The 12,500-nt window shown below is 43.7% G+C and overlaps 1 protein-coding gene across 1 annotated transcript in view; it reads left to right on the plus strand.

The window, feature by feature from the left end:
- Nucleotides 1-12,500, plus strand: part of itgav (integrin, alpha V) — a 51,280-nt gene that overhangs the window by 24,818 nt on the left and 13,962 nt on the right. Inside the window, 15 exon segments of the mRNA XM_078262746.1 lie at nt 1-26; nt 693-745; nt 2,319-2,394; nt 4,163-4,292; nt 4,403-4,500; nt 5,568-5,661; nt 5,833-5,878; nt 6,110-6,167; nt 6,169-6,218; nt 6,846-6,901; nt 7,782-7,936; nt 9,011-9,148; nt 9,424-9,491; nt 10,103-10,247; nt 10,818-10,910. The exon segment at nt 1-26 is cut by the window's left edge and continues 31 nt beyond it. Of these exon segments, the coding sequence (XP_078118872.1) occupies nt 1-26; nt 693-745; nt 2,319-2,394; nt 4,163-4,292; nt 4,403-4,500; nt 5,568-5,661; nt 5,833-5,878; nt 6,110-6,167; nt 6,169-6,218; nt 6,846-6,901; nt 7,782-7,936; nt 9,011-9,148; nt 9,424-9,491; nt 10,103-10,247; nt 10,818-10,910 (1,286 nt within the window).

Consider the following 12,500-nt stretch of genomic DNA (forward strand, 5'->3'; position numbering starts at 1 on the left):
CCATGGTGAACTTCACAGGAACACAGGTGAGCAAACAAACAGAAAACAGACATGGAAGATGAAAACATGAGCTCCTATAAAAAACACTACATAAACGCTCCCTAAAGTGACAAATTCATAGATGATTTGTCACTTGTATTCCAGCTGATTTTTTTGATTGGTGTCAGGAAACTAGAAGCCCAACTCTTTCAAGGTTCAGAAGAGAGCGTAAATATTTACGCTAACGTTTGCCAAATGTTTACTCGGAGGAGGACTACAGATGGAGGAGAGGGAGAGGGAGGATGGGGGGGGTTTGATGGAGGGAAGAGGAAGGACGAGGGCTGGAGAAACAAGGAGACAGAGATCCTGTCCCTTCTCCATAACCTCTTTTATCCCTTTCCTGTTCCTCCTTTCTCTCTGAAATGTAGCGGAGTAGAAATAGAAAGACACAGACACATAGACAGACAGGAAAGTGGTATGAAAAGAAAATACAAGTAAGGAAAGTACAAGCACCTCGACATTTGTACTTAAGTACAGTACTGGAGTAAATGTATTAAGTTACATTCCACCTCTCCATAAGAGCCAACGTGTCTTTCTTCATTTTACGTTTCATAATGTATCCGGCTGTAATGTTAACGGATTTAGGAACATAGAAAGAAAGCTCTTCATTTCATTCCTCCGTCCTCTTTCCTTGTCTCCTCTGTGTCTTGTAGATGGCGGCCTACTTTGGACACTCTGTGGCAGCTTCTGATGTTAATAATGACGGGTAAGTCTGTTTGTAAGAAGAGAGGTTAACCCTTGTGTTGTCTTCCTGTTGACCTCGCACTTGTTGTCCTTCTGGGTCCAAATCTTACAGTTTATTTATTTTTTTGACACATTTTCGGACGTTTTTTTCCCTTTTTTAAAGCACGTTTTTCAATGTTTTTGATGCTATTTTTCACCAATACCAATTTATTACCACTAGTTTTACACTTATTTTTGGAATACATGGTAAATAATTCTCATTTATAGGAGATTATACCTAATTTTGAAATGATGAATTATTTTGACTAATATTAGACGTATGTTATACGTAATATTAGACGTATGTTATACCTAATATTAGACGTATGTTATACCTAATATTAGACGTATGTTATACCTAATATTAGACGTATGTTATACGTAATATTAGACGTATGTTATACCTAATATTAGACGTATATTATAACGTAATATTAGACGTATATTATAACGTAATATTAGACGTATGTTATACCTAATATTAGACGTATGTTATAACGTAATATTAGACGTATTATAACGTAATATTAGACGTATGTTATACCTAATATTAGACGTATTATAACGTAATATTAGACGTATTATACCTAATATTAGACGTATGTTATACGTGATATTAGACGTATATTATAACGTAATATTAGACGTATATTATAACGTAATATTAGACGTATATTATACGTAATATTAGACGTATATTATACGTAATATTAGACGTATATTATAACGTATGTTGGCGGAGAATCACAGACGTGTGGATCACAAAGTTGAGTCAGGTTTTAAATCCGTTTCAATTTTTTCAAATGATATACAATTGAATACCCAACGTTCAATGAAAGTAATGAAGTACTTGCAATTGTACTTCACGTTTTGGGTAATTTGGTTAAAAAGAAACCCATATTTCTATATATTGGCGAGAGCTCCTGGCGGCTGAATTTTAAGGGACTTTTACAAACGTCTGATGGCTTCTGTCTCCTTCAGCGTTGAACTCCTCTGAATGAAACAAGATGAAAGATCTTATTAAGCCACTGTAGATGACTTGAAGTTTCAGTTTCCCTGTCGTAAAAGGCTGTCAAAGCTGTGAAAATACTCTAAATATAGCGTGAGAACTTCATGTTCAGGGCAGAAAAGAGCTGCTGTGACTCAATCCAGACTTCTATTTGTCCAGTTTAATATATCAAACTATTCATAGTATCTTCAACACACGGGGTTAACACGACACACGTTTCTGCTATCTGTGGAGTGGTGACAGCTGGCGTCTTCAAAACGCTGCAGAGCGCCAAATAAGAACAGGAGACCACGAGTTGATGTGAACAATGCAGCTCTGAATTAATCCAAAACAAATTGTTGACACGTGTTTTATGAGGCAGGAAACACATTCAACATGTGTCTCTGGCCTCAAGCATACACAAGTGTGATCACAGAAGTCCTTTATGAGTACACAACTCGCTCCAGAAGGGGTGAAAATCTGTGACTTTCCCTCGTTAGCGTTTAGCTTAGCACAGCGGCATTGAAACCATGAACGTAACGGCGTTCCTTCCCTTTGTGTCTGTCAGTCTGGTGGATCTGTTTGTTGGAGCTCCTCTCTTCATGGACAGAGGGTCAGACGGGAAACTGAGGGAGGTGGGACAGGTAGGCAACAGACACACACACACACACAGAGACAGACACACACACACACACACACACACACACACAGAGACACACACACACACACACACACACACACAGAGAGACAGACACACACACACACACACACACACACACACACACACACACACACACACACACACTCTCACACACACACACACACACAGAGGCACACACACACACACACACACACACAGAGACACACACACACACAAACAGACATAAACAAAAGTAGAGAGCTGCATTGGGATTGGGTCCCGTGAGCGGGCGGTAAAAACTTTGAAACGGGCGGGAGCGGGCGGCTAAAAAAAAACACTGCAGGATCAGGACGTAGCCTAGCGACAGAATGTCAACAAATGATGTCGAAAGGAAACTCAAAGAAGGTATTTACAGCACTAAAAAAAAGCACGGCAAGTTTGACATTTGGAAAAAGTTCTCAATTGTCAGGAAAACGAAACAAACAACCCCATGAATCTCTGTATTAATAGCCTATAAAATGACGTGTTTTCCGCTGCGGGACGGGAGAAGCCACAAAATCAATGCATTTCTATTATTGTGCGGGCATAAAAAGTTTTGCTGGTGCTGGACACACCCGTTGCGGGTGCGGGCGGCAGTGTAACACACACGTTGTGGGTGCGGGCGGCAGTGTAACACACGTTGCGGGTGCGGGCGGCAGTGTAACACACACGTTGCGGGTGCGGGCGGCAGTGTAACACACGTTGCGGGTGCGGGCGGCAGTGTAACACACACGTTGTGGGTGCGGGCGGCAGTGTAACACACGTTGCGGGTGCGGGCGGCAGTGTAACACACACGTTGCGGGTGCGGGCGGCAGTGTAACACACACGTTGCGGGTGCGGGCGGCAGTGTAACACACGTTGCGGGTGCGGGCGGCAGTGTAACACACACGTTGCGGGTGCGGGCGGTAATGGTCCGAAATTCAGCGGGAGCGGGATGAAGAAAACAGTATCGCGCAGGGCTCTAAAGCACAGTAGGCCTGTGTATTACTCCGCGACGCTCCTGACTACGGTATCTTGACAGAGCGCCGTGTACCACACAAAATCGCTCCGAGGTCAGTAAGCACAGCCAGAATTAATCCATATATAAGATGCTCCGGATTATAAGGCGCACTGTCATTTTTTGAAGGCTTTTAAGTGCGCCCTATAGTGCGGAAAATACGGTACACTAAGTTACAGGCTGAATCGCAAAGTTTTTATCGTTCCTCTTTGGCTCCAAAAACAACTACCTCAGTTTTGTCCTTAATGTTTGTCGTTTAATTTAAGAAAGTTCTGGCACATCCAATCGTCGATATGTTTAATGCGTTTACTCTGTTTGCATTGGACCATAGTCCTCTGGTGTTATGTTTATGTAAGTATGTGTGTCGTCCGCATATTTATGATAACGTATTTTGTTGTTTTCTATAATCTGAGCCAGTGAAAGCATTCAGATGTTAAACAGAAGAGGCCCCAGAATGGAGCCTTGGGGGACTCCGCACGTCATATTTGTCCGCTCAGATGTGTAATTACCAAAGTAGTCCATATTCTTTAAGTAGGATTCAAACCAGTTTGCTACTCTGCCAGAAAGTCCAACCCAGTTTTGTAACTGCTATTGAAATAATAAGAGAAAACCTAATGACTTTCTGATGTATTTAAGTCAAACAAGTCCTTTCTAACATCTTAAACGAAAATTAAAGGAGGAAATAACCTGTGTGTGTGTGTGTGTGTGTGTGTGTGTGTGTGTGTGTGTTCTCCAGGTGTCGGTGTACATGGGTCGTGGTGGATTTTCCTTCCACCCACCTCAGTTGCTCACAGGGTTGGATTTTTACGGCAGGTATGGTTCGGCCATCACAGCGCTGGGAGACCTGAACATGGACGGCTACAACGGTGAGAGAAAACTAACTGAAACTAAACTAAAACTAACAAAACTCTGAAAACTAACTCAAACTCAACTAAAATCATTCCTGCTTCCCCTCCCGTCTCTTGTCTCCTTCCAGATGTTGCCATCTCTGCTCCGTACGGAGGCCCCGACCATCAAGGTTTAGTCTACATCCACAACGGCCGCCCCCAGGGGCCCGACCCCTCACCTTCCCAGGTCAATACTACAACCACTGCTACTTTATTCAGGGCTTCCGCCAGCTCTTACATTTCATATTCTAAAATAAGGCCTTAAAGCTCCAGTGTGTAACGTGTTTAGTTGTTCATTATCAAAAAAATCTGTGTTGCCCGTTCACAAACGTGTCCTTTCTTCATGAATATTTACCATCGCCATCAGTTCCAAGTATTCCTTGTGGCTGACATTTCACATTTGCATGAACTGGGGTAGACGCTCCATGTTCATGCTCCATCTTGAGATACGGTAGCCGGTAAGGGACATGCAGAATATACTGCTCCGCTTTTTGCGTTTTCGCCGTCACATGATAAACTCACAGGTGCAGCTAATTGGTATGGTAGCTTCTCGACCCCGGCAAGTTTGAAGAAGGAAAACATGGAGGACCACACGTATTCAAAATCCAAAATTTCACCCAGAAAAAGTAAAAGGATATTGAAAAGAGACCGGCTTTTTGAAGCGTGAAGGCTACCGTAGCTGGAATACGTACTTTGAACTGCGTGGCGGGGGAGTTGATGATTGCGATATATGATCTCAACGCTAGATGGGAGACATTCCCACACATTGGACCTTTTAAAAGTATTAATTTTCATTTACAAAGGTCTTAAATGTGTTCTTGTCCTTTCGTAGGATTAAATAAAAACCCTAACATCATAAATACATATTTTCTGGGATGAAACAATCACTGAAGACATCTTCTATCTTGCCAAGATGTAACTAATTGTAACAACTCATTTCTTGTTATTCTATTTATTTTGTATTTTAGTTTCATAGCATCAGAGCTCTATATGCGACACGTTTTATTCATTTTAATGTTATTAAAGAACAAACACACTTCACAAAAAATGTTTCAATGCAGGTAACGTTACTTTGTAAATACTTCTTTTCTCTGGTTTTAAATCCACAATGATTTTCTGTTATATGGCTGTAAAAATTGACATTACATTTTATCCTGGTGGTATTAAAGCGGTCCTGGATCTGACTCCTTGTTTCTCCTCTGAGAAGAACCCACATTTATAGCTCGCTGTGTGGTGTGTGTCTTTGTCTCTCAGGTCCTGCAGGGCAAGTGGGCGTCCAGCTACATGCCTGCTAGCTTCGGATACTCCATGACTGGAAATACTGACATAGACCAGAATGGATATCCAGGTATACATACACAGACACGCACGCACACACGCACGCACGCACACACAGGGACGGACACACAGACAGACAGACACACAGACACACACACACACACACACAAACACAGCAGGGATCAAATTAACCGCTGCTGTGTAGAAAAAGCTGACGTGTGTCTGTCTTTTTAATTTTCAGATTTAATAGTGGGAGTGTTCGGAGCAGACAAAGCTGTTTTATACAGGTAATCACTGTGTGTGTGTGTGTGTGTGTGTGTGTGTGTGTGTGTGTGTGTGTGTGTGCAGTTTAATGAGCGAGGCCACCTCTGATATCAAAGAGCTTCTGTTTTCATTCAGCTTTCTCCTACTGACTTTATAGACACATTTAACTTTCACTGCACAATTGTGTGTTCCCCTGATCATTTGTGTGTGTGTGTGTGTGTGTGTGTGTGTGTGTGTGTGTCTCTGTCTCTCAGAGCTCGTCCAGTGATCAGTGTGAACGCCACATTAGACATGGCTCCTCAGATTATAAACCCCAGAGGAAAAGACCTGCACACTTCCTGGTACCACCACGCTGGTGTCCTGGTGAGTTCTCGCGTCCTTTCACAATAAAAGCTCCACATTTCTTTTATTTATTTATTACTATCAGTTGAGAACAGGAGTCCTTCCCCTTGAAGCTGGTACATTTAAAAACATCCAAGAAGATAAAAAGGTTGTGTGAATTAGGAGAAGCTAAGAATGAATCCCATTTTCTTTTGCATTGTCTTATTATTACGATAAGTTAAGAACATCCATCTTCAATGAAATCTAATCATAGTGGTGCATTTGAAGTTATTGTAAATGTCCTTTTCCCATCTGGTTGTTGTTTTTGTCGTTCAACAGCAATTTACTAGTGAAATAAGTTAGTTATTGTTATACATTATTATTAAATCATTTAATGTTGACCATATGGCCTTAGCAATAAACAAGCCCTTCTTTAATGTCACCAACTGTTGTTTAGTAGCTTTTCTTTCTTAAAAAGTTTCGGTTCAGGCACCGTTAATTATGTATGTGATTAATTTCGATTAATTAATCACAGAGTATGTAATTAATTAGATTACATTTTTTAATCGATTGACAGCCCTAAAATATATAAATATATATATATATATATATATATATATATATATATATATCTGGTCCTTGGTTGTAAACTGTGTGTGTGTTCTCCAGTTTTAAGGTGAAGTACTGTCTGAAGGCCAGCGGCCGCGGAGCTCCAGCTACTCTCAGTAAGTCAAACACCCGCGGCTTCTCTCTCTAATGACGGCTTTGTGTTTCAACTCTAAGGGCCCTATTTTGACGTTTGAAGTGCACGGCGTGAAGCGCCTGGTGCAGGTGCGTTTAGGGCCTGTCCAAATCCATTTTGCTAGTTTGACGGCGGAAAAAAGGGTCCGTGCGCCGGGCGCATGGTTCTAAAGGGTTGTACTTAGTGTCTTCATTAATCAGAGGTGTGTTTTGGGCGTAACATGCAATCAACCAATCAGAGATCATCTCCCATTCCCTTTAAAAGCCAGGCGCGTTTGGACCTTGGAGCATTGCTGTTATGATGGAGGATCTGCACCGTAATATTTGTATTTGTAATCTTCTGCATGTGTGTGTGCTGCTGTGCGTCCCTGTGTGTGTAACAAGCATAGTGTGCACGTGCTGTGCACGAGCCTAGGAGCATTTTACTAATGCTCTGTTAAAATAACAATGAAATGCTGCGTTATTGACTTTAGACCAGGTTTTTGTTGGTCAATGGTGCCATCACTTCCCACTGCCTCAAGATAGCAATACGCCCAGAATGCACCTGAACACACCTCCCTGTAAGACCAGCACGCCCAGAATGCACCTGAACACACCTCCCTGTAAGACCAGCACGCCCCATGGGCCACAGATGGGTGCAGGTGCATTTGCTGTTTAAACGACGTGGGCGCTGGACGGGAAACTGACAACTGGGTCGGTCTTAAACTAGTGAAGACACTTGGTCAGGCTTTGCGTCGCGCTGCGCCGGGTGCCAGATAGGGCCCGATATCTTACCTCATATATCGATGTCGATGTAATATCCATATGTGTCCCAGCCCTAGCTGAGCCTTCACTAATAATCCGTCCGCTCTGTTTGGCCCCCAGATTTCCGTGTGGACCTGCTGTTGGACCGTCTGAAGCAGAAGGAGGCGACCAAACGCGTCCTCTTCCTGTACACGGGGACCTTTCAGTACTCCAAGAACATGACGGTGGGCAACGGCAAAGGCCCCGCCTGTGAGGAGCAGGACGTCTTCCTGAGGGTGAGGAAATGAAACGCACTTTAGAAAAGAGCTGCCAAGATTGAATAGAGTAGTCGTCAACTATTGAATTAATCGCCAACTGTTTTGATAATCCATTAATCTGTTTAAGTCATTTTTTTGATGATGAATCAGGTGAACGTGTGTGACGTCAGCGTGATGAATGTGAACGTGTTCTAGTGTCTTCTCTCCTCTGGGACAGTATCTGAAGATCTTTGAGTTGTGGACAGAACGAGACATTTGAGGACGTCGTCTTGGGCTTTGAGAAACACTGATCCACATTTTAGAGACCAGCTCATCCATTCATCCATAAAATGATCCACACATTAATCAACAAAGACAATAATCGTTGCTACTTGAGCTCAGAACTTTACCTCCGAGGTGTATCACATGACCATATTAACAGCTGATTATGTTGATACACAAACAAAATACAGAAGAGAAAATCTTTTTCTGCTTGAAAAACAGCCGGCAGTGATGTTTAGGATTTGTGGTTTGTAGATAATTATATAATAATTACCTCTCTCTCTCTCTCTCTCTCTCTCTCTGTCTCTCTCTCTCTCTCTGTCTCTCTCTCTCTCTCTGTCTCTCTCTCTCTCTCTCTCTCTCTCTCTCTCTCTCTCTCTCTCTGCCTCTCTCTCTCTCTCTGTCTCTCTCTCTCTCTGTCTCTCTCTCTCTCTCTGTCTCTGTCTCTCTCTGTCTCTGTCTCTCTGTCTCTCTCTGTCTCTCTCTCTCTCTCTCTCTCTCTCTCTCTCTCTCTCTCTGTCTCTCTCTCTCTCTCTCTCTCTCTCTCTCTCTGTCTCTCTCTCTCTCTCTCTCTCTCTGTCTCTCTCTGTCTCTCTCTGTGTCTCTTTCTCTCTCTCTCTCTGTCTCTCTCTCTCTCTCTCTCTCTCTCTCTCTCTCTCTGTCTGTCTGTCTCTCTCTCTCTGTGTCTCTCTCTCTCGCTCTCTCTGTCTCTCTCTCGCTCTCTCTGTCTCTCTCTCTCTCTCTCTGTCTCTCTCTCTCTCTCTGTCTCTCTGTCTCTCTCTCTCTCTCTCTCTCTCTCTCTCTCTCTCTCTCTCTCTCTCTGTCTCTCAGGACGATCGGGAGTTTCGGGATAAGATCACTCCCATCTCCGTGGCGATGGAGTACAGACTGGACTACCAGCGAGCAGCGGACCCAACCGGACTGCTGCCCATCCTCGACATGTCGACGCCGTCCAACATCACCAAGCAGGTAACGCACCGGCCAGGGGCGGAGCCAGGGCTCAGCCCAAACCTGGGGGGGGGGGGGGGGTGCTCCGTTTACAGCAGCTATATGAACTATTCTTCAAGACATTTGAAAACACAACGCTTAAAAATCTGTACATCATTTTGGAGATAGAAACATAATATTTGGGCTTTTTTTTTTTTTTAGCGCTTTTTCCGACATTTTTTGGCGCTTTTTTAACGTTTTTTTTTTCCTCCCTCCTTCCTTCCCTTCTTCTCTACTTCCTTCCTTCCCTCCCTCAGGCTCACATCCTGTTGGACTGTGGAGACGACAACATCTGTAAACCCAACCTGAAGTTGTCGGTGAAGAGGTGGGAAACGTTTTGTTTTTTGTGTTTATCTCGATAATAATCTCAAAAACACACACACACACACACACACACACACACACACACACACACACACACACACACACACACACACACACACACAGAGACACATACACACAGACAGACAGACACACACACACACACGTACACACACGTACACACAGACACACAGACACACAGACACACGTACACACAGACACACGTACACACACACACACAAACAGAGACACACACACAGAGAGACACACACACAGAGACACACACACATACGTACACACGTACACACAGACACACACACACACACATATACACACACACACACACACACGTACACACACACACACGTACACACAGATACACGTACACACAGATACACGTACACACAGACACACGTACACACACACACACAAACAGAGACACACACACAGAGAGACACACACACAGAGACACACACAGACAGACAGACACACACACAGACAGACAGACAGACAGACACACACACATACACACACAGAGACGCATACACACACACATTTGACCTCTTTTATAAAATCCCAGTGAACAGGAAGGTATATTATGTATTTTTGCCACAGCGACCGTCAGCAGATATACATCGGTGACGACAACGCTCTGACTCTGGAGATCAGCGCCGAGAACCAGGGAGAGGGAGCCTACGAGGCCGAGCTGCACGTCTACCCTCCGCAGCAGGCCGACTTCACCGGCGTAGTCCGCAGTCAGGTAAACTCTCCCCCCGTTAACGCTCTTCAGCGCAAAGCCGATGGCGGCAAAGGTGGCTCAGCTGGTTAGCACTGCTGCCTCACAGCAGAGTGTTATCCCTGGTCCGGGCAGGAAAAAAAGTAGAATATTTTTGGGGAAAGACTTGAATATTTTTGTAAAATATATTGAGAAAGAAATGAATATTTTTGAGAAAGAAATTCTCTGAATAAAATCAGTTAAGTGCTGTTTGTTTAAATGTCCCCGTCTGCTCAGAAACGTGTTCTTGTGTGTGAGTTTGTTTTCACATTCATCTGATTTCTCTGAGCTCATTTTAATTGCAAAGTGAACTGTAAAGTGGTGTTAAATACATATACATATACATGTATTGAGATGTAGATCAGCAGGGAGAACAGCGCTCTCTAACTAACCCAGTTACGAGACCAGTGTAACCTTTTGTCTCCTTGCAAGTCTCCGGTCTGCAGCGTTTCTGTACTTCCGTTCTGACTTCAGACTTTCAGGTTTTTTTTGTAGCCCTCATTGATACCCAGCTCTAGTTATATAAGACATCCAAGTGTGTTTTCCTTCTTCCAGACCCTCAGCCGGCTGTCCTGCGCTTACAAGAAGGAGAACCAGACCAAGATGGTGGTGTGCGACCTGGGGAACCCCATGAAGGGAGGAACCAAGGTCAGTGATCGCTACTTTCAGGCTCTTTTAGGAACTCATCGGACACGTCTGTGGCGCTGATGAATGTTTTTGAGAAAAATAAAACAGTTAAACAAATCAACAGTGAAAACACCTTGAACCGAGACATTTCCATTCAGAATAGAGCTTTGATCGGGCCCAAAAAATCAAGCCCGACCCCACCCGAGCCCATACGCGTTGTGTCCGAGCCCGGCCCGACACATTAACTGGAACTATGAGCCCGAGCCTGATTTAAACCTGACACTTTTTTGACAAACAACTCTGAATTGTAGTTGAGAACGTCAGAGAATACCGGTAATGCAACAAGGACGAAGCATGTAAACTAATGGTTTTTCAGAATCAGGATCGCAAATGGATCCGAATGAAGAAACGTAAAAAAAAAACCTCGACCCTAGCTGCTCCCTCAGCTGACTAGTGAGGGTAACAGATCAGGGCATCAACATAATCAAAGCCCTGGAACCATATAGGAGACTTTCTGGTCTCCATCACCTAATTAATACTGTCCTTCACCACGGTCTTCATCACCTAATTAATACTGTCCTTCATCATGGTCTTCATCACCTAATTAATACTGTCCTTCACCACGGTCTTCATCACCTAATGAATACTGTCCTTCACCACGGTCTCCATCACCTCATTAATACTGTCCTTCACCACGGTCTCCATCACCTCATTAATACTGTCCTTCACCACGGTCTCCATCACCTCATTAATACTGTCCTTCACCACGGTCTCCGTCACCTAATTAATACTGTCCTTCATCACGGTCTCCATCACCTGATTAATACTGTCCTTCATCACGGTCTCCATCACCTGATTAATACTGTCCTTCACCACGGTCTCCGTCACCTAATTAATACTGTCCTTCATCACACGGTCTCCATCACCTCATTAATACTGTCCTTCATCACGGTCTCCATCACCTCATTAATACTGTCCTTCATCACGGTCTCCATCACCTCATTAATACTGTGCTTCATCACGGTCTCCATCACCTAATTAATACTGTCCTTCATCACAGTCTCCATCACCTAATTAATACTGTCCTTCATCACGGTCTCCGTCACCTAATTAATACTGTCCTTCATCACGGTCTCCGTCACCTAATTAATACTGTCCTTCACCACGGTCTCCGTCACCTAATTAATACTGTCCTTCATCACGGTCTCATCACCTAATTAATACTGTCCTTCACCACGGTCTCCATCACCTAATTAATACTGTCCTTCACCACGGTCTCCATCACCTCATTAATACTGTCCTTCACCACGGTCTCCATCACCTCATTAATACTGTCCTTCATCACGGTCTCCATCACCTCATTAATACTGTCCTTCACCACGGTCTCCATCACCTGATTAATACTGTCCTTCACCACGGTCTCCATCACCTGATTAATACTGTCCTTCATCACGGTCTCCATCACCTAATTAATACTGTCCTTCATCACGGTCTCCATCACCTAATTAATACTGTCCTTCACCACGGTCTCCATCACCTCATTAATACTGTCCTTCATCACGGTCTCCATCACCTAATTAATACTGTCCTTCATCACGGTCTCCATCACCT

Source organism: Sander vitreus, chromosome 11 (genome assembly GCF_031162955.1).
Source record: "Sander vitreus isolate 19-12246 chromosome 11, sanVit1, whole genome shotgun sequence".
Taxonomy (NCBI): domain Eukaryota; kingdom Metazoa; phylum Chordata; class Actinopteri; order Perciformes; family Percidae; genus Sander; species Sander vitreus.